Here is a 20,486-nt window from a genome sequence, read left to right on the forward strand (position 1 = left end):
CTACTCACAAGACAGTTCAAGAACAATACTTGTTATGATCAAGTTGAAGATCAGGGAAACTCTGCTAGCCTGATAAGAAAGAATATAAAAGATGGATCCTTCCAGGAAAATTATCATCTTCTCTTGAGGGTCAAAGCTGATGTACTGATGTATTTACTAGTGTCTGCTGTAATATCTCCCATTGATAAAACTTGTTGCTTCATGAAGAATTATCGTTGCTCACTGCTCTGAAAAAAGCATGGAATTTTTCAAGAACAGCCAGCCTTATATTTAAATATATATATATATATATATATATATATATATATATATATATATATATATATATATATATATAAAATATCTTAAATATTTAAGATTTAGTGCTCCATTTTTTTTTCTTTTTTATGAACACCAGTTTTTGTTTTACTTAGCACAGTGGACACGACTGTTCTGAGGTGAGGAAGGGGAAAGGGAAAGGAGGGGAAGATGCAAAACACCCATTAGCTGAAGCGTCTTGAAGGTTTAGAATTGTAAACTTTTTTTTTTAATGTGGTCTTGTTCTGGGATTTCAGATCCAGTAACAATGATCTGTTATATGACGTACCTGAGAACAAGATTACCACTAATTCCTGTTTTCTCCAAATGATTGTAGCAATATTCTATATTTTAGAATATTTTTTGAATTTTAATGTTATGTGTTTACAGACTGTCCACTGGTTCCCAAGTGTTCAGCCTCAGATTGCAATGTAACCCAGTGAACTGAAAAATTATTCATACTGCAAAACTCTCTTTCATTGCAAAATGCAAGGCTTGTTTGTCCATACTGATCTTGTGGTTGGGAACAGTAAAGGATTTATTTAGGAGATCAATGATATTACAGTGACAACCCGGCTATTATTGACTTGTTAGGATCATTAAGTGATAATATTTAGCCTGATGTCCTTTTGTAGCCAATTGTGGTATTTATGGCTGAGAAAAAGGAAAGGGAAAAAAGAAAGATGATGTTGCAGTGAATCATAAATTCAAATAGTCCACAGGTTGTCCTGACAACTGCCATCCGCATCAAAAGAAATTGTTCTCATAATTCGAAGTGCAGTGTGTGAGTGAACAAAATTGTATGAAAATCTGCAGTGATCATTTCCTTCTATTTTGCTTTTTTTTTTTTTTCCTTCCCATAGAAGTTAAATAACTTGAAATATATTTGCCTTATCTATGCAGGTCCTTTCCTAACAATTACTGGGACAAATTTGTAAAACGGAAGGTAAGCTTTGTGTATTTCTATTACGTTAGCCATAGCAATAGCCTACTACTCAGGTAATCTGGATATCTATATGTAATGTATTTAGGTACACATAAATATACAAAAAATTGAGAGCTGAAATTTGTTTTATGGAAGTCATTGTTGTGGTAAATCTCAGAGTTAAGAGGCAGTTGTAGCGTAGGTGGGAGGAAGGAAAAAGAAAGAATGCTTTGGTTTAGTTCCTAGACTCATACATTCCAAGTAACTTGGTGCTGTCAATCAGCCATACAGTTCTAATTTACAGCCATTGTCATCTTTAGGATACAAAGCCCCCTCATCCCCCTAAAAAAAGAAAAACATGCCAGTTCAAATGATTTGAAATTATACAGAAGCTTTCAGATAATAGCATTTAATGCTTCTATCTTTCTTTTTTATGCACGTACCCCCAAACTCCCCCCTTCCTCCCTCCCCCCCGCCCCCCGGCTTTCTGCTTGTTCTTGCTGTTCCCGCAGTGTTAGCTCTGGAAGACCTTTTTTTTTTTTTTATTTCTGACAACTACTGGCTTAGGGAAGAGTGAATGTCTCCAATGTTTTGCTCTGTGCAAAAGCTCTTCTTTTTCCATTTTTAGGTTATTAACAAGTACGGGGATTTATATGGAGCAGAGCGCATAGCAGAACTTCTGGGTTTGGACAAAAATGCCCTTGATTTTAGTCCAGTAGAAGAGAGCGAACCAGAAGAGGCATCTCTTGTATCATGGTATGATTTCTGGACTTTACAAACAAAATCATATGCTGGCATATTTTCACTGTCAAAGATGAAAATGGATTCTGTACTGAGATTGTAGTGATGTTTTCTTCTGCATTGAAAATTCAGATGATTAAGTCTTTTTAGTGAAAAAGCAAAATAAACAAGCATTTTAAGAAAACCTATGTATACTTGTGTTATATAAATAAGAAAAAATCACAAATATTGATGATGACTGAAGTAGTTGGGCACTATTTTAAACAACAGTGCAGCATTTAAATGTTCTTTAGGTGTTACAACAGAGTTAGTTTAAAATGGAAGGACAACAAAAATCTACTGATAACATATATCTAGAAAAAAATCAGAGTTGATTTGTGGCTTCCATTTTTGAATTAATGAAGATGAGAGATTGAAAGCAGGCAAGTCATCCAAGTCCTCTTTCACTGATTTAGGCTCCTATGAGAGTTTGGTTTCTTCTATACCTAAGTCACCCATGAAAAGGAATTTTGTGCACAATCATCTAATGGCTGTTGAAACATTCAGGACTTTACGAAGGCATTAGCTTTCCTCGTGGCAATATTGCAACATTTTGCATATCAGACAGAGAACGACACTTATCTCTCCAATTCAGACAATTCAGTATCTGCGTTTCAATACTTTTAACACACACTTTAATTTTTGTAAGTCTGGAATAGGGCAGTATCACACCTGCTTGAAATTGTTCCAACAATTTCAATGGCTTAGAAATTGTGTAATGGGGTTTTGTGTTAATGAATTCTCTCTGAAATCTGCTGAAGCCTCTGTATGACTCAAAAAAAGAAACAGCTACTGTGTATCACAGCCTTCAGCCAACAAATGTGAAGTGCCAAGCCTAGTTCGTTGTTTATACTTTCTGAAGGAAAAAATACTAGTTATTAGGTTAGTTATTATGCAAAGATATGCTTAGATGTTTGAATGTAATTTAAGAAAAGGAAATCTATCATAACTATTAAATACTTTGTTTTGACATTTATGCATTCCAAAAATTTGATATTCCCTAGGTTAAGCTCCATTGATACCAAGTACCACATTTGGAAGCTTGGCGTTGTTTTTACTGATAATGTAAGTATATTAAGCCTAGAAGAACATGCTTTGATCTACTCTAAACATGAATGTGTGTTTTCCACCATCTACTTTTTTAATAAACATACACAAATAGTACTGAATTACACAACCGATATAAAGTATTTTGTTTCCTGTCTTGTGCTGTAGCAAATTGCTTTAAATTATACTTGCATTAGAGTATTTGTTTTTGATTCCAAAGGGCAATGGACATTTGGAAGTTAATGATGCATTCATGTAAATTGGTATATATCAGTCTAGCAACCAAAGACATCTTTTCTTAGATCAAGTAGAGTCTAAAGAAAGTTATCTTGTGTTATGCTTGAATTATCTGTTAGACTTTGTGGGTTAGTTCTTTTCTATCATACCTTCTCTTCTGAAAAGCCCAAGCTTATCTTCAAAATTCCTTTTTGCAAATAAGAGCTGCGTGCATCTTGAGCATTCCCATATGAACAAGGTCAAGGTCAATCAAGTGACGATGTATAAATTCATTGTGCACTAAAAGCACACTGAACTATTGCTCTTGAATAAGAGATCTCATGTCAAAGTGGCTTCAAGTTCATTACTCATTAAAAGAATAAGCTACGTTATGTGCTTTCTGGGTTTGCTGGTTGACATGGTCTGAGACTTGAGCAGGACAAAGTGCCTAAGAGTAATACAATGCATTTTCTCTCCGCGTTTAAAATATAAAGTACTGTGTAACAAGCTCCCCAACCAAAACAGTTTTAAGGTAGGAGATTTTGATGTTAATAACGTATATGCTGAAGACCGGTTAAATACGTAACTATAAAGGTTTCATTAAAATAACTAAGCAATAAACACACTTCAAATGAACAGTGGAGATCTTAAGAGACAAAGTAACACGATCTCTTTGTATGTGTAAAATAGAGGTATTACATTCAGACTGTGATTCAAATCAGATCATGATGGTATTACTTTATTTCATAAATGAATTGAGTGAGTAAAGGAATGCTATATTTGGATCCAATACTACACATTAGTACCTGCTAACATTCTGCTACTTTTCACTTTCTCTACAGTCATTTTTATACTTAGCTTGGTACACAACTATGTCTATCCTTGGACACTACAACAACTTCTTCTTTGCTGCTCATCTGCTGGATATTGCTATGGGTTTCAAGACATTGCGAACCATTCTGTCTTCAGTAACTCACAATGGCAAACAGGTGAGTGTTACATATAGAGGTTTGAAAACAAATGGGTTTTGTAACAGTACCTGGACAATATTGGATTACAATCCATTCTGACCATGAATAGAGCAAAGAATAAACCCCTGTCTTCTACAGTACTGTTAATACGTGTTAAGTCCTGTAAAATTCTAATAATCTATACCCATAGGGCACTGATAGCTAAAGATGTTTTGCATACAATACCAAGACCCATCATTTTAGAAAAAAGTGAGAATATGAATTATGGCCTAGCCAGCTCCTTTTGTATGATCATTGATGAACTGCGATTGGTGATAACTACTAAGAATTCACAATCTCTCCTCAGCTACTGCAGTAATAATGATCTGGGTGCTGTTGAGATTTCAATACTTAGCTAATAAGAATGTGCTTACAGGTATGGGCATTCTGCATTGTGAAATATATTTATATGTCTCTAAGTCCTGCAAAAGTCAGATTAATCAAATTTTCTTCCAAAAATAAGGAGACTTATGGAGGGAATCATTCTTGGATCCTTGATCTGTGTTCCTAGCTAGCATACTAACAAATACATGCTTTTCTCTAACACACTTCTTTTTTTTTTTCTCCCTCACATTTGAGGAATCTTCTCCTAACAGAACTTCCCAAAAATTGTACCTCAGGCAGTTTCCATTCCTTTTCAAATGCAGTAACAGATATTTCTAAGCCCACTCTTATGCTCTCTCAAGCATAGAGTTTACTAAAGCATTACATATGGTAATGTTTTCAGTATCATCTGAGCAACCAATTAGATTTGTTTTTTTGTTCCCTTCATTTTCTGACCAGGATGACCAGAGTTGTATTACTTTAAATTAAATGATTGGTATACCTTCTTTATGAGATTTTTCTCAATGTGAAATCATACTCCAAAACTAAATATAGTTGACAAAACTGCTTCAACTCAAGACCACAGCTTTTTGAAAGCTTATCTTTCTTAACAAGCAAAGATTAGCATTTCTTGATACTATTGATCTTGTCAGTAGAGACACAAACACTGAAAGATAACTACAGGTTTTCCAATTGAAATGTACACTTAAGAAGCATACTACTTAACTTAAAAGCCAGACCTGGAAATTATTTTTTTGTTTATCTATGAAATTGTGCTTCACTTTAGAGGTGACTTTGCTAACTACCTTTGGTATAGAAAATAGGTTATGATAAGTCATACTAAGTCATAGTTAAAATTATTTATCAAATTAATTGAAGGGGTTTATTTTTAATCATTTAATTTCTACTATATATACAGCTCTTTAAGTTACTCGAATTTCAGTTTTATCTTGAATACTGAAAATATTGCTTCAGTGATACATAGTTTGTAAGCATATTGCTTAGAAATATGGAAACACTTGCAACTTCTTGATACCATTTTACATATGGTTTTCATGTGAGAGCAGGGAAGAATACCACTTGCCCTTCTGCTGATCCAAGCAATAGTTATACCTCAAAGCTATCACAACTGCTATCTTTAGTTCCCTTCTTGGGAAAGGTACAATATGATGATACATTTTCAATACTTAATACACTGATCTGGCTCAGCTGCTCTAACCAAATAAAATTGAACCCTACTTTCATGTCATTTGTCTATACACAGCTTGTGCTTACTGTAGGACTCCTGGCTGTAGTAGTGTATCTTTACACTGTTGTGGCGTTCAACTTCTTCCGCAAATTCTACAACAAAAGTGAAGATGAAGATGAACCAGACATGAAATGCGATGACATGATGACGGTAACTAAAATATCACTAGCATGCTTCAAATATCATCCTGAATTTTCAAATGGTTCCCTCGATATTCTCTACTGGTCTAAATGCAATAGATGCTGCTCACTAGTACAGGAAGATATTTTGGATTTTTCTGCTAAATACTGTGGCGTGTCATTGGTTGCAGCTCCTTTACGCATGCAGAGAGCAAACCCTTAAAGTCTATGGAAGAGAGCTCATGACAAATTTGTCAGTCCTACACAAAACTTTTTTACTGCAGCACAAATAAAACTCAGTGTGTTCCAAATATTTGCAAGTGTGCAAGCTCTTCCTATCCTTATTCAGATTGCATTAAGTATATGATGTTATTAGCACTAGTTATAGATCCCTGCTCCAAACTACTCACAATTGGTAATTTAGTCACAAAGTAAGAAATCAAGGGTGAGTAGAGCAGGAGGAAATTAAAGCTTAAGAGGAGTAATAATCAGATGTTACTAACTTCCCTTCTCTTTCCACTTGTCACAACAGAAAACCAAATAATATGTATGTCATATTAAGAGATACCCTACAGATATTTCTTATGGTATGAAGAGGATTTGATTTTCTTACTGTACGAATAAAACAGCACAAAATACCATGTATTAACCATTTCATGTTCTGAGTTGGTGACAGTGCATTCCTTCCAGGGCATGGTCACTATCATCTGCCCTGTGTTACATGTCACAGATAGAACAAAATATTCCAGAGATTCATCATTGACTACACAAAATGATTTTCCCTATTTTTGACCATTCTATCAAATATTCAATGCAAGCCAAATGTGCAAATTATAGGAAGGATGAGAACTGCCCAGTTATATTTAACTAGTCCCGCTGTGACCTGAATACAAAGATTAGACCTGAAATAAAGCTTATGCATCAGAGTCGTAAAATGGATGTAGGAGTAGTTGGAATAATTGAATTATATTACATTCTAAACAGCTCTGCCAAGTGAGGTAAATCAATTCCAATTTATGTTTTTAAGTATGATTAAACTAGTAGCAGTATCTTAGCTGAATAGTAAAGTTCCATTCTAAAAATGAATGTATAGTTCTGTTTAGTGTTTGCTTATGAAAGACCAGATTTGTCAGTTTTTACTATTATCCAACATGATCATTGCTGTCTAATGTGACTACAAAACACTGAGGTTAGAGTTTTCCTTTGTTTGTTATTAACCCATATCATGCAACTGAAGGTGGTTTACAAGACTTTGTAGTTGATTTATACAGGAGCATTAAATAGTATATAGCTCTAGCAAAAGATTTCACTCCAATACCCTTGCATAGCTTAAATAGTCAGATTTGTAAATATTTTTCCATGAAGACTTAAATTTTTAAAAAACAACAGATAGAGCAGCATTTTTGTAAAGTGATGTCTTCTGCCTCAAACTGAACATGGGTTATGTGTGATCATAAATCATTCAAAAGATAATAAAACAGACTTTTAATATTGCAAAATGAAATTATCCAAAACCACCTCAACAGAGAATGGATTTGTTGTAAATATGTCACTATTTATTTTATGGCAATACTTGCTAGCATTTCCTACATACCATTGCAAGACTTTAAAAGGTGTCCTCTGATTACTTGGAGTAAGCTTGAACCTTAGGAATTTATGCACAGGTGAGTACAGTAGTGGATAGAAGAAAAATGTCCCCCAAATGTTACTTTTTATGTAAGACTCGGGGGGGGGGGGGGGGAAGGGTAGCACAGTTGATGCTGACTCCCTTTCTTACTACTACTAGTTGAAGATGTAACCACATTGGTCAAGATACTCAACAGATTTCTTGTGCAAAGTGGGTGATGCGTGAAGAATGACATTACATGTTGGTTGTTTCTATGTTTAAATAAAAATTCTGAAGAACATTAGTAGAAGGAAATCATTTAAAAATCCAGACTTGTTCATGTTAAGTATTTCTATAGTTTCCCAACTTTTCTTTTAGTGTTATCTGTTCCACATGTATGTGGGTGTAAGAGCTGGTGGTGGCATTGGAGATGAAATCGAGGATCCTGCTGGAGACCCTTATGAAATGTATCGAATTGTCTTTGACATCACATTTTTCTTCTTTGTCATTGTTATCCTACTGGCCATTATTCAAGGTATCTTCACTTACCTTAGTAGAAACTGTTAAAATGTAGTGCACTGAAGTTCTGAAATGTATTTTTTAACCATATTTATCTTTGAGATGATTTAAGCAGTATTGGTAGAAAGACTTATTTCTGAGTTCATAAAATCATTAATTCTCAAATAATAATTTTAATTCATAAACATATGCATTGTCCTAAGTACTATACAAAGAAAGACAAAGTACCTGGGTTACAGTATTTATGAACACCTTTAGAAACTATCCAGCAATGACACAGTTAGTACAGGATCACTCTTCCTGCCTTATTGACCATTTAAACTGGGAAAGCCTTGCTGTAGATGTTTAACACAACCAGTTTGGAACCAGCACAGTTGGCTGGATAATTCCTTCTCTTTCCCCTTGGGTTTCCTCTCTGACTGGACACCATGGCCACATACGCATTTCCTCCTTTCTGTAGGTTGATCTGCAGTTCTAATTGTTCTGCAGTTGTTGTTACAGAGAAGCAGACTGTGTTGAATAACTGTCAGTATACAGTGCTCACTATGTAACTGCCCTGAGGCTGTCAGAAAAAAAAAAGCAAAACAAAACTGCAGTTATCAGGCAATCTGGTGGCCAAAAAAAAAAGAAAGAAAGAAAGAAAGAAAAGTCTATATAAAAAGTTACAAATGTTCCCAGAATGATCCAGCTCTAGTCTTGATACATTGGCAATGGAGAAATAATGCTTCAGTGGCAAAGCTGCATCACCAACAAGTGGGAAGTGATTATAAACACTCTTTTGGGACTGTAGGAGCCAAGTTTCCTTCATTAAACAAAAGTTGCAATGCAAGCGCCCCATGAGAATGAAAATGAAGTTCCTTCATGGGAGCAAGAAATATGACAATACATGCCTTATGGAAGCTTATATTGACCAAAATGCATGTCACGAAAAGCCTTCCCACTCTTAAGATAATACTTCTGTGTCAGAGAAATCCCCACTGGGAATGCAGTGTAAACAAATATTGTATGTCTGAAACCAAGAGATTGTAACTTGAATTGTTCCACCTAGGCATAAGTATGCTGAACGCCAAAGACAGTGGAGGATATTTGATTAAGTCAGAGTTACTTTTCTGCATTGCATGAAATATGAATGTTGCTAAGTTCTTAAGTAATTAAATTTTGCTTTTTTTCCATACAAAATAGGCCTGATTATTGATGCTTTTGGTGAATTAAGAGACCAGCAAGAACAAGTGAGAGAAGATATGGAGGTATGAGTAAGCACATTACATTTTTCCCTACTTTTATTAATCTAGATTGTTACTAGTAATTAATAATATTGGCTTAGAGTTAAAAACTGAATTTTAAACATTTGAATTCCATTTCCAGACCAAATGTTTTATTTGTGGAATCGGCAATGACTACTTTGACACAACCCCACATGGCTTTGAAACACATACTTTGCAAGAGCACAACTTGGCAAACTACCTGTAAGTGTGTTTTACTACATTAATTGGAATTACAATAAAGTGACCTTTCCACTCCAGCGTAACTTGGAAGCACACACTGCTGAACAATCCTAAGACACAATTCTGTAGGACTGAGGATCTCCATTCCTTTCTGGTTTCCCTCCTCCACTCCACACTGTTGGCTGTCATTACAGTGCTCACTCTACACGAGCTAGCTTAGCAGGTTGAGTCCTGCAGGCACACCACTGCCTTAAGTTCTGCTCTGGAAGGAAATCAGATATGTGGAATGGCATTGAACAGTGGTCTGTAAGTCCCTTTAGTTTGGAAGAAGAGAGGATTGTGAGTGGGGGCTTGGTCATGTTGATGAAGCCACTGAAACTTTTGTTGCTGATTTAAAATAGTACTTCTGACTGTCCACAGACTAGAGACAATAGAGTACATTAGCAAGAACTAATGGCACCAAAAGGAAAACCTGCCCCCCCCTTATTTTTAAGAGTTATATTTTAAGAGTTATGTTCAAAACAAAACAAAAAAAGCATAATCTCTGGAAGATAAACTAGTAGGTATTGCACCATCTTCCAAGGTGAGATAGTTTGAGCATGGCAGCTGAGACAGGATGAAACCTAATTCAGTTGTTGCTCCTAGCACTGAAACAAAATGCTACAAGTTTTACACTTTTAAAGATTTTTACAACTGTTAGCACTACCACAGGAGTTGAGTACTGGAGGACAGAATTTTCTCCTTTAATTTTTTTTTTTTTTTAATTTGAAGCAGGGTCACTACTTTGCTGCTTGGCATAATTAATTTCCCTTTTATGTCCCATTCAAGGAAAGAAGCAGAGATGTTATGTTTTGTGCATTAATACTTGCTTCATGTGCTTGTTTCAGGTTCTTTTTAATGTATCTCATTAATAAGGATGAAACTGAGCATACTGGCCAGGTAGGTAGAAGATAATCTTTAATCAAAAATTTAAATTTTCTTTCATTATTTTTAATCTTCTCCAGCCTTGTACCTATGTACTACTAGATGGAACTGATGTACCACCAAGGAGTGGAGACAAATATCACCCTCCCTGAGATTTTTTGGGCATAAAAGGGAGGGTAAAAAATAAAATAATAAAATAAAATTCTATCACTAAACTGTCTTTCTGGAGAAGAGAGCTTCCAGTTATCTAACTGTCGCCTTATATCTGAAATGAAACCTTGAAATGTAGTAGCTAAAGTTTATTTCCCCCAAAATTTAGTAGTTAGTTAAACTACTCTATTTATAGTCTACATCTGTGTGTGTGTGTGTGTGAGAGCATGTGCGTGTTTAATGTTATTAGGCCCTACACATAAATAAGAAAATAAATATGATTTATTTAAATCTTAAATATGAAGCTGTAATGCAAACACTATGAAAGTAACTTTAACTTCAAAATGTTTTTTGAGCAAATAAAACACTTTATATATACAGATTACAGAGGTTTGCTCTCATATAATAATTGGACTAATTTACACTTAAGCCTTAAGCAGAAAAACTGCATTAACTTTCAAGAATGCTGAATCAGAAGTAGTACTTACCTCCAACAAATACAACAGGCAGAAAAGTAATTTTACAAGCATTCTTGAATTATGACCCAGGAGTTTCAGTGTTTTCACAGTTATACTTGATGGTAATAGGCACAGTACTGGTTATTGTTAAAAGTTTATCTACAGTGCTAGCTGCAAGGTGTGTGATAAAATAAATACTCCTTATCATTTACAGGAGTCATTTGTGTGGAAGATGTACCAAGAAAGATGTTGGGATTTCTTTCCAGCAGGAGACTGCTTTCGGAAACAGTATGAGGATCAACTTGGCTAACATTATCACAAAAGAAACTCTTCTATTCATGAACTGTTAAAATCCAGTAAACAAAAAATCTCTTACCTTTTCTTTTTAGGGTGTAAATTCAGAGCTCGTATTTGCTTTAAATGTCTTTAAACTTCAAGACCTACATAAAATTTGAAACCAATTCATAGGCTTTTTTTGCCTACCATGTATAAAACAGGTCTTTTGTTGAAATTTCAATTTGAAATCGTATTTGCTTTAAATGTCTTTAAACTTCAAGACCTACATAAAATTTGAAACCAATTCATAGGCTTTTTTTGCCTACCATGTATAAAACAGGTCTTTTGTTGAAATTTCAATTTGAAATCTATGTGAAAATTAACTTTAGCCTTCCTATTCAAACAGGGCCTGATTAAAAATTTTTAACCACACCATTAACCCAGTGTTTGGTAGTACAGCTGAAAGGGCTAAAAGACATCTTAATTGCACAACATTTGAAATTTAAGAACTTCAACATCAGAGGCCATGCCTCAGTATTTTAACTGCAGTCCAGTTTTTCCCCACAGTATTTGCTAGTGAATGTATTACAATACAGCTTAATAGCTTTAAGCAGTTAAAAATAAAACATTTTCAAACACTCTGTTGACCATGAAACATCAATTAAGTGCCTTAAAACCTCTGTAGACATAGCTATGCAAACTTTTTATTTATGTTAGTGTTCTAGATGGACAGATCCATTAACTGTGTTGCTCTTCTGTCTTTCTGTATGAAACTGCACTTGAAGTTCATTTATATACTACCTTCAATAACAGCTTATTAGACGCCGCTGTTAAAAGAAATACACTGTATCAAAATGAATGAAATTTAAATCTTAGGCCAAAATAAAACAATGCTTTATGGTCATCTGTATGTAGAAGCTGCTAGGTTTATGCATTTTTTTTTCTTCTAATGAAAAGTGCCCACTGCAATAAAGTATAATAAGCCAAATAATACCTTTGTCTCTTCTTTCTATTTTTTCTACCGCAATGGAAATGTGGGATAGGATGGTGATTAAACACACATGTATTTTGTGTTCACAGTTTTATTTTATAAGGACTACATATAGCAAGTACAGGCTGAAACAATTTCTCTGTTAGTGTATTGTGGCATACATCTTAAGCAAAGAAAATCTGAATTTCATCACAAAATTTAAACTTTTTAAATAAGTATTGTCTACCAAGAATATTCACTTACTTTAGAGAATTCTCTATCACATTTAAACAAATTTAAGATAAGCGGTTTTTAAATGCTGTCAAATAAAATTAGGCATTGGGCATACTGAACCAAGCAAAATAAAGGAAATAAAGAGGAGATAAAGGAATTCACTCCTTATGCTAATACTTTCTCCTTAACTTTTGCTATATTCATTTATTCACATAAGAGAATTTGGGCTTCAGGAAATCATGCTGTCCAGCCAATCTTCAAGCTCTTCCTCAGTGACATTTTTAGATGTACTTTGCTGCTGCTGTGATGCTGTACTCTTCTCTTCAGGCACATCTAGTTTTAGAGGGTCTAGAAAAGTAAAAAGAACAGACATAAAATTCTGGAAACATTTCCTTACCAGATTTTTGTCCCTGATCATTTTGCTTTTTAATGCACAACTTACTAACAAACAACTGCAGAGTCGCATTCCAAAAACAGTAGCAACAATAAAAAAAATAAGGCAGCTTAATAAACTTCCCAGTAACAGTGATTGAAGGGGGCAGGTGGGGGCTGGTCTTGTTGCATGATAGCCTAGGATTCCACATTTGTGTTGGCACTGTTTTCTTAAGGGATTTACACTGTGATCTGGAGTGGAAAGCATGCCATACTACAGAAATGAAACAGTATTTCAAGATTCTCTTCAGTGACAAGGCTTGCTGCATTGCTTGTTGTGACACTTACATGTTGAACCCCCTTTATTTAGTTTTTAACATAGCAACAAAATCATACACAAAGAATGGGAGACACTAAAAATTCTTTTGTATTGCTGTGGGCTGGGGAGGAACAGCACTACTCCCCACTAGAACTAACAAACAGTATAAAATATACACGAACTTCTAAGAAAGGAATGCAAGCAAAATAAAGTACGCAATTTCTTAAATGAGAAAATATTTCCACATGTTTTCTTTCCTTAAAAAACTAAAATGAATGCTAGTAAAGTTTGAAAATATCAGTCAGCAGAAATAGCTATTGATTCTTCTGTATACTACATCACAAGGGCATAAGGGCTGGTAACGTTACTCAAAAACTGTATTTTAATTATTCTTAATTAATCTTGATCACTCACTAAAACTCTCTAGCAGTACATTTCTGTTGTTACTTTAATCTTGCTAAATCATAAGACCAATGCTGTTCTGCAAAAGAATTTTATTTCTCTTAATGCTTAAAATGAACATGCTGACAGTGGTGCAACTCAGCACATCAGTGAAGTACTTCTCTTCATTTTACTTACTGTTATTGGAAAGGAAAGTACTGTTAAAGTCTTCTATATAACATTTGAGACATTAGTGGAAACAATTTTAGCAATGATATATTTTCTATAAAATATGCAGTATTTCAGTATTTTGTATGCTAGGAGTATTCCAGGATAACCACAGTATTCTGTATTTACTCTGTGCTAGAGTGGAAAGTGTCCTGTCAGCAACAGTTCCCATAGTATTTTCCAAATTTGGCTCAGAAAATGAAAAAAGCAAGAGCATTCAGAAACTGATAAGATGACCTACAACTCTTTCTTACTTCATCTCACCAAATGACTAGATTTGCTGTAAGTAAATTAATAACCCTTCTAATATCTACTGACCTGGGACTATGGTTTCTTGGAGTCTAGAAGGAATAATGGGATACCTACTGCAATGAGGGGTTTATGGGATCTCTCTGAAGATGACCAGTTTGGGATTTCTGCAGGCAATCCCAACTCCTTCATCCTAAAGGACAGATTTTTGCCATCCCATTAAGAGTCTGCCATCCTTGAAATACAGGTCAAGGATTTGATTCATAGATAAAATATATACAACATAGCCCAATGAAAGGAGTGAAAGCAACTGAAGTTATCAAAAAGGAAAAAGCAGATCTGTGTTCAAAGGCCAAAAACAAAATAGCTCTTTTTCTGCCTAACAGATTATACCACTTTGAATAAGAGAAACAAGAATTGTGCAATTTCTTTGGGCTTGAAAAATTAATCATAGCAATTTTTAAAGCATCCTGTAAATTACTGAACTGTTTCAGAAATATTTATTTCTCCAGGCATTTATTTGGATATCTAGGTTTTTGTCTGCTGCAGTTAAAGATCTCCACTGCAGCTTTACTTTGGTTGTTACTATATGATCATCCGCCTTTGGTGAGATGGAAAACCAAGCCCCATTGTTTTATTCATTTATCCTACTAATCATATAATCGTAAAGGCACAATGTTTGAAAGTTAGTAAATGCACATACTGTATTGGCCACACACTTTATCAAATGTGTTCAGAATAAGAAAAAGTTAAAAGCCAGGATATAAGAGAGTGGCCAAATACTGAAAAGACCACATTCCAACAAGCTCTAGAAGCTGTAACAAAGGGGTATTTTCACTCACTGCATTTTAAATGCTTTAGATTTAATTTGCCTCTACCAAAAAAGATTCAGACTGTTATTTTCATAAGCAACAGCAACGTTTCAAACATCAGTATGCTGAATAAGAGGGCTATATATCTGAAGTCATCTTAGGCAGAGTTAACATTGAAAAGGAACGGATGGGTCAGAACATAATCCCAGGTCAACGCAATGCACTATGAGAGAGACAGACAGGGATGATGACAGCAGTACTGTTGACTTGCTAGTCATGACTTTAAAAGTGTCACCAACAAAGAGAGCAATGGAAATGAAAGAAGGGGACTGTGTGGGAGGGGAAATCTTACCCTTTTCCTTATAATCCATTTTCTGATCTTTCTCAGTTACGTTGTAGGATAATGCACCTGACACGCATCTGTTTTCTGCATTAACAGGAGCATCCAGACTTAGGAGAAGATCCAGTTCTTCATCCAAATGGTCAGTCTCTTGCTTTGATAGTGGAAGGCCTTTCTGAAATGGTTCTGCTGCATTTGCTGCATGAGTATCTTTACTTCTAGGCTCTGATGGGGCAACAGAATCACCAACGTGATGGGAGATGGACACTGTTTCACTCTGAGCCAAAGACTGTTGAAACAGAATCTCTCGTCTATTGCTATCATCTTCAATATTTTTAAATTTCACGTGTGGGAGCTCAGCAGGCGTCGATGCCTAGGAGTACAAGAAAAGACTTTAGCCCTTGTAATGATGAACTCAGCTTTCACTATTCTGTCTAATTTGGATTGTAATTCATACTTCCTGTTTCATCACTTAAGAAGCTAGAATTAAATTCATCAGAGTTAAATTCAGAAACAGAAAGTATAGTAAAATTAACTTGGTAGTAGTTGAGCATCTACAAGCTACAAATTCCTTGTATCCCTTAATATGAAATATGAGATTGTATGCTAAAACAACAAATTCCATCATTCCACAAATACTTCCTGCACAGTTACTTCTCTTATTCTTCTATAATTAAACCCAGTCAGTACTCTGAACTTTGGAATGACTGAAGACAAAACTTGGCTAGAAACACTACCCCATTTTAGATCTTCCCTCCAAAATTCATCTTGAAAGCAAGCGATGCTACAGGATGCTGAGAATTATTTGACAAAAGCTGTATTACATCACTGAATACTTTGAAAAGCGAAACTAGAATATAAAACTCTATCAAACAGCACAACACGAAATGACAACTCATTATTTAACACTAAAGCACACAGATCCTGCTTTTATCAGGATGCCATGGCATTAATATTGCTGCTGTGTATCAGTACACACTGATTACCATATCATGTGTTACAACAGCAAGATAAAGATTAAATGTCATAACACACACTGTATAACCATGTTTACATATATATTTTTTGAAGGTAGTCCGGCATCTCATTACAAATAGCTTTTTATTGTTTTTCTGGGAAAAAAAAATATTTTTAAATAACACCCACCACCCTGGAGCAACTGTGGCAAAACAGAAGAATTCTAGTCATGATCTTTAAATTGTAGGAAGGGAATAGTATTTGAAAAGTTAACATATATTTGCAGATTCCCTTAGACATTACATCTGCAGACATCTTTGAGCCACATTAAGAAAAAAGATAGTTGTGTAATTGACAAAAGCACTTCAAGCTCAAAGCACTCCAAAAACAGAAATAAAATTTCTTCTAAGTCATGTAGTCATGTTTTTTTCCTTATTTCAGCGGATTGATTTTTTTTGTCTTTAAACTCGAGTCTCATTATTTCTTTTCTCTTTAAATTAATATTTTCTTTTTCACAGCCTGAAGATACACTTCTGCTAATATTATGTTTAATTTTCCACAACCAGAGCATGAATAACATTTTCTTCATCTGCTCGACAGCTCATGTTCTAAAACAGACCTAAATTTGATTCATGGAATAAATATATATGTTGATATTAACTATACAGAATAGTAAATTCTAAATAAAATAATTATCTATCTAATACTTTGCAAGCACGTTCAAAATTTAAGTGCAAGTTTATAATAGTTGCTAGAAAGAGAAGCAAATACAAAAACAGTGCATTATTCCATGGCAAACACCCAAATACTTGGTTTCAAATCCAGTCCACTGCACACAGAAACATTTCATTTAAAGCCATCAACAAAACTAAAGAAGTGCTGATGCACAGTATCTTGATTCACATGCATGCTGACTTCCCAATCTCAGGAAATATATTTACTTATAAAATACATGCAAGTCGCATTCAAAGACCACTTATTTAAAATAATTGTTCTAGCATAGATTGTTTCACTTAAAATATTTCCATTATGTTGTGAGAATAAACAGCATTACCTGCACAAGTTCAGCAGCCACATTCAGCCTTAGATGTAGAGGCACTTCCTGAAGGGCCTGGACCAAAATCTGACAGTCGACAGAAAGGGCAGATAACTGAAATATAATTCAACACACAGTAAGATTCCATTAAAAAAAAAATAATAATGATTTTTGTCTATGACATTCCCATATTCCACACATTCATAGAATGTAATAAGAAAACAAAATACCCAGCGTCTGAAAGATGAAGTTTGAATCAGAAGGTGTGTTAATTTGAAAAAACTAGAATACGCTCAAGAGCAAAACAATTAAAACAGAACCTATATGAATATATTCATATACTTGACTAAACTACTGCTTTTGAATACACCTGAAAGTGGAAGTCTGACTTGATATGTTGGTGAAGCAAAATGACAGTCCATTATTTTCCCTTCTCTGGGTAGATCTGCTTGTTCTTTAAAGATTATTTAAAAATCTAGCCTGCTGCTCTGATTTTTTTTTTTTTTTTTTTTTGGTGGGGGGGGGGGGGGGAAATGGACCCCAGAGTCTCCAGCATTAGAGACAAATTAATAAAAATAGCCACAGAAGAGAGTGTGCTACAGATTGTATTAAACGCTGCTGAAAGAACAGCCACCTCTGTGTTATCCATGCCAGGATACTAAATTGTATGAAAGCACACTATTTCCTTTTAAGCCATTCTACCTAGGATGTGGAGTGTACTTAACACAGAAAAGTATACGTTCAGTATTAAAAGTACTGAAATCCAGCTGGATTCAGGGTGCTTACCACACAAACTTATCAGAATGATAATTTTTCTGTTACCTGCTCATGGCATATGCTTTCTGTATCCCATTCTTTCTCTTCAGCAAATCGAAAGTGTGTAAAGGAGTCTCCTACAGAAAAGAATATATATATATATATTTATATACATACATATATACATACATAATATATACATATTATATGTTTATATAATTATATATAAACAAAATAACTCCCCCCAAACTCCCAATCCTAATTAAGTAAATCCAATCAATAAACCCTGCTTCTTCAGCAGATTTGCATTAAATTTTAATGCTGCTTTCATGCAAAAATCTTAAGTCAAAATACAGTACAGTGTTTGTATAGATATATGTGTGTATACATATATATCTTTTAATCTCTTATTTGCAAAACAGATTAAAACTGAATGAGGTGATACTAGGTGCCACGTCAATAAGCAAGATTTTAGTTGAAAATCCGATCTGAACAACACAGTAAGAATTTATACATTCACAGAATGCATTTCCTTAAATAGACTCCCAGCAATACAGTATGTAATACAGACTCATGTTATGGACACATGTGAATGTGCTGCAGATATGCCTCTTCCTATCAGCCAGCAAATCCCTCCTAAAATGGACTATAAATGTCCTAAAAAACAGTGTTAAGGACCAGTAAAGACTTCTTGATTTCTGGCAGCTAAATTCTCCAGACTCTTCCTTCCTTGCACTAGTCCCTACTCCAGCATGCAGTCAAAAGAATGGCATTGAAGCCACTGAAAACCAAACTTAATTCACATGCATAAGTTACTGAATTAAAAGTAACCTTAATTAGCATTAATTAAGCTACATATGTAACTTTAGCTATTTGCTAACTTCCTATTACATTTCTGCAAGACATCTGCCAATCTTAATACAGGTGGGGTTGGGTTATTATTTTGTTTTAGATGCAGTATTTCTTTTGTAGTACCATCCTGGGTTCCAAAAGAAAAAGTCCTGTAAGTCAATTCACTGCAAAAGCACACAAGAATTCCAGGAACTCAAAAAATTAGTAAATTCTGTAACAAATGGAACACGAAAGATTAGGGCTCAGACGGGGGAATGAAAGAGAGCTTAATCAAATGCATGATTATGTACAATTGGAAGCACCATGAAAACCTAGTTAAAGTTCTTGTGTGCTAAGCTTTTCACTTAAAGCAGTATTTAAACCATATTATAACATAATGAATAGCCAAAAAGTAGATTAGAAATATTTTTGGAAGATTTAATATTAATAGTGCATTAATATGCATTATATGCATTAATAATGCATATTTTATGACACACACACACACACACACACACTAGTCTTTTAGCCAAGCGAGCCACACTTTCAGATGCAGAACATGGAATATATGCCTCCTTAGACCATGCAGTTGGAGAACAAGCAGTTGTTTCACGAACACTACAAAAGAAACAACTGTTGAATTGATTTGTGTGAAGGAGATGAAATCCAATCCTAAGAATTTCAAATCACCTACAAGTCACCAGGATTTAGTCTAGCAGCTGAGGAGCAAAAGCTCATCACTTCCCAAGCTCTAAAGGAGAGTGAATGTTCTAGAGGAAGTTTTCAATGGCATTACCGACAACTGAGCATCTAACTCGCATCTGGGCACAAACTGAAACACAGGTAATTCCACTTCAACACAAGAAAACAGGTCGTCATGGTGAGGGTAGTAGAACACTGAAGCAACTTGTCTAGAGAGGTTGTGGAGTCTCTGTCCCTAGAGATATTCAAAATCCAACTGGACACGGTCCTGGGCAACCTGCCTTAGGTGACCCTCATAAAGCAGGGGAGTTGGACCAGACCATCTCGAGGTCCCCGCCAACCCCAACTATTCTATGATTCTGTGAGAACTCACATTTGGCTTTCTGTGTCCTAACTGCTATACCTTTCGCAATTTCCTAACCACGTCCTTAATCCGGCATACAAAACCCTAGCATATACGGTGCCGTTCCCCGTATTGGCTTCTCTTCCACTGTCTGCCTTGTCCCAAAAGCGAGGCAAGTTCAAGCCTTTGAGCAATCAGTTTGACTCAACAGTGCAACCATCAAGCAGGTTCTGTTTCGCAAACGGAATGAGTAAGCAGCAAAACAGCACAACTGGCAGATTTTTTTTGCCAAACAATAAAAGGTGAGACCTAACCAACTACCAGCTTGAATGGAAAGTTTATTGGCCATTGGGGGAGTTTGTTTTGTTTTTTTTAAACGAGTATATCTAATCCATTGCATCTCACATTTGCTAACAGGCTAAGCGATGTACTCTGGTACCTGAAGCACGTGCAAATACCATCAGCATTTGTACCTGGCACGTCTGTCCTTATCACAGTTAGAACCATTCCAGCAAGAAAGTGACCTTCTCAGCTATGTATTTATATAGATACTAATGACTATTACCAAGTCCACCTTGAACTTGCATCCCTGTTTGAGTTTTTTTTCCAAT

General features: G+C 35.1%; 2 protein-coding genes across 3 annotated transcripts in view; one reads left to right on the forward strand and one right to left on the reverse strand.

The window, feature by feature from the left end:
* Positions 1–12,336, forward strand: part of RYR3 (ryanodine receptor 3) — a 272,262-nt gene extending 259,926 nt beyond the window's left edge. The window contains exons 94-103 of the mRNA XM_064512440.1: positions 1,201–1,243; positions 1,851–1,978; positions 3,007–3,067; positions 4,108–4,254; positions 5,864–5,998; positions 7,952–8,108; positions 9,275–9,339; positions 9,458–9,558; positions 10,425–10,476; positions 11,284–12,336. Coding sequence (XP_064368510.1) covers positions 1,201–1,243; positions 1,851–1,978; positions 3,007–3,067; positions 4,108–4,254; positions 5,864–5,998; positions 7,952–8,108; positions 9,275–9,339; positions 9,458–9,558; positions 10,425–10,476; positions 11,284–11,379 — 985 coding nt within the window. The 3' untranslated portion in view covers positions 11,380–12,336. The remainder of the gene's footprint in view (positions 1–1,200; positions 1,244–1,850; positions 1,979–3,006; positions 3,068–4,107; positions 4,255–5,863; positions 5,999–7,951; positions 8,109–9,274; positions 9,340–9,457; positions 9,559–10,424; positions 10,477–11,283) is intronic.
* Positions 12,337–12,411: 75 nt separating this feature from the next.
* The window catches only part of AVEN (apoptosis and caspase activation inhibitor), a 109,247-nt gene continuing 101,172 nt past the window's right edge, over positions 12,412–20,486 (reverse strand). For both annotated transcript variants that reach the window (XM_064512439.1, XM_026095771.1), the window contains exons 3-6: positions 18,066–18,136; positions 17,262–17,357; positions 15,263–15,623; positions 12,412–12,897 (exon numbers count right to left, since the gene is read on the reverse strand). In XM_064512439.1, coding sequence (XP_064368509.1) covers positions 12,779–12,897; positions 15,263–15,623; positions 17,262–17,357; positions 18,066–18,136 — 647 coding nt within the window. In that variant the 3' untranslated portion in view covers positions 12,412–12,778. The remainder of the gene's footprint in view (positions 12,898–15,262; positions 15,624–17,261; positions 17,358–18,065; positions 18,137–20,486) is intronic.

Source organism: Dromaius novaehollandiae, chromosome 5, assembly GCF_036370855.1.
Source record: "Dromaius novaehollandiae isolate bDroNov1 chromosome 5, bDroNov1.hap1, whole genome shotgun sequence".
In the NCBI taxonomy this organism is placed as follows: domain Eukaryota; kingdom Metazoa; phylum Chordata; class Aves; order Casuariiformes; family Dromaiidae; genus Dromaius; species Dromaius novaehollandiae.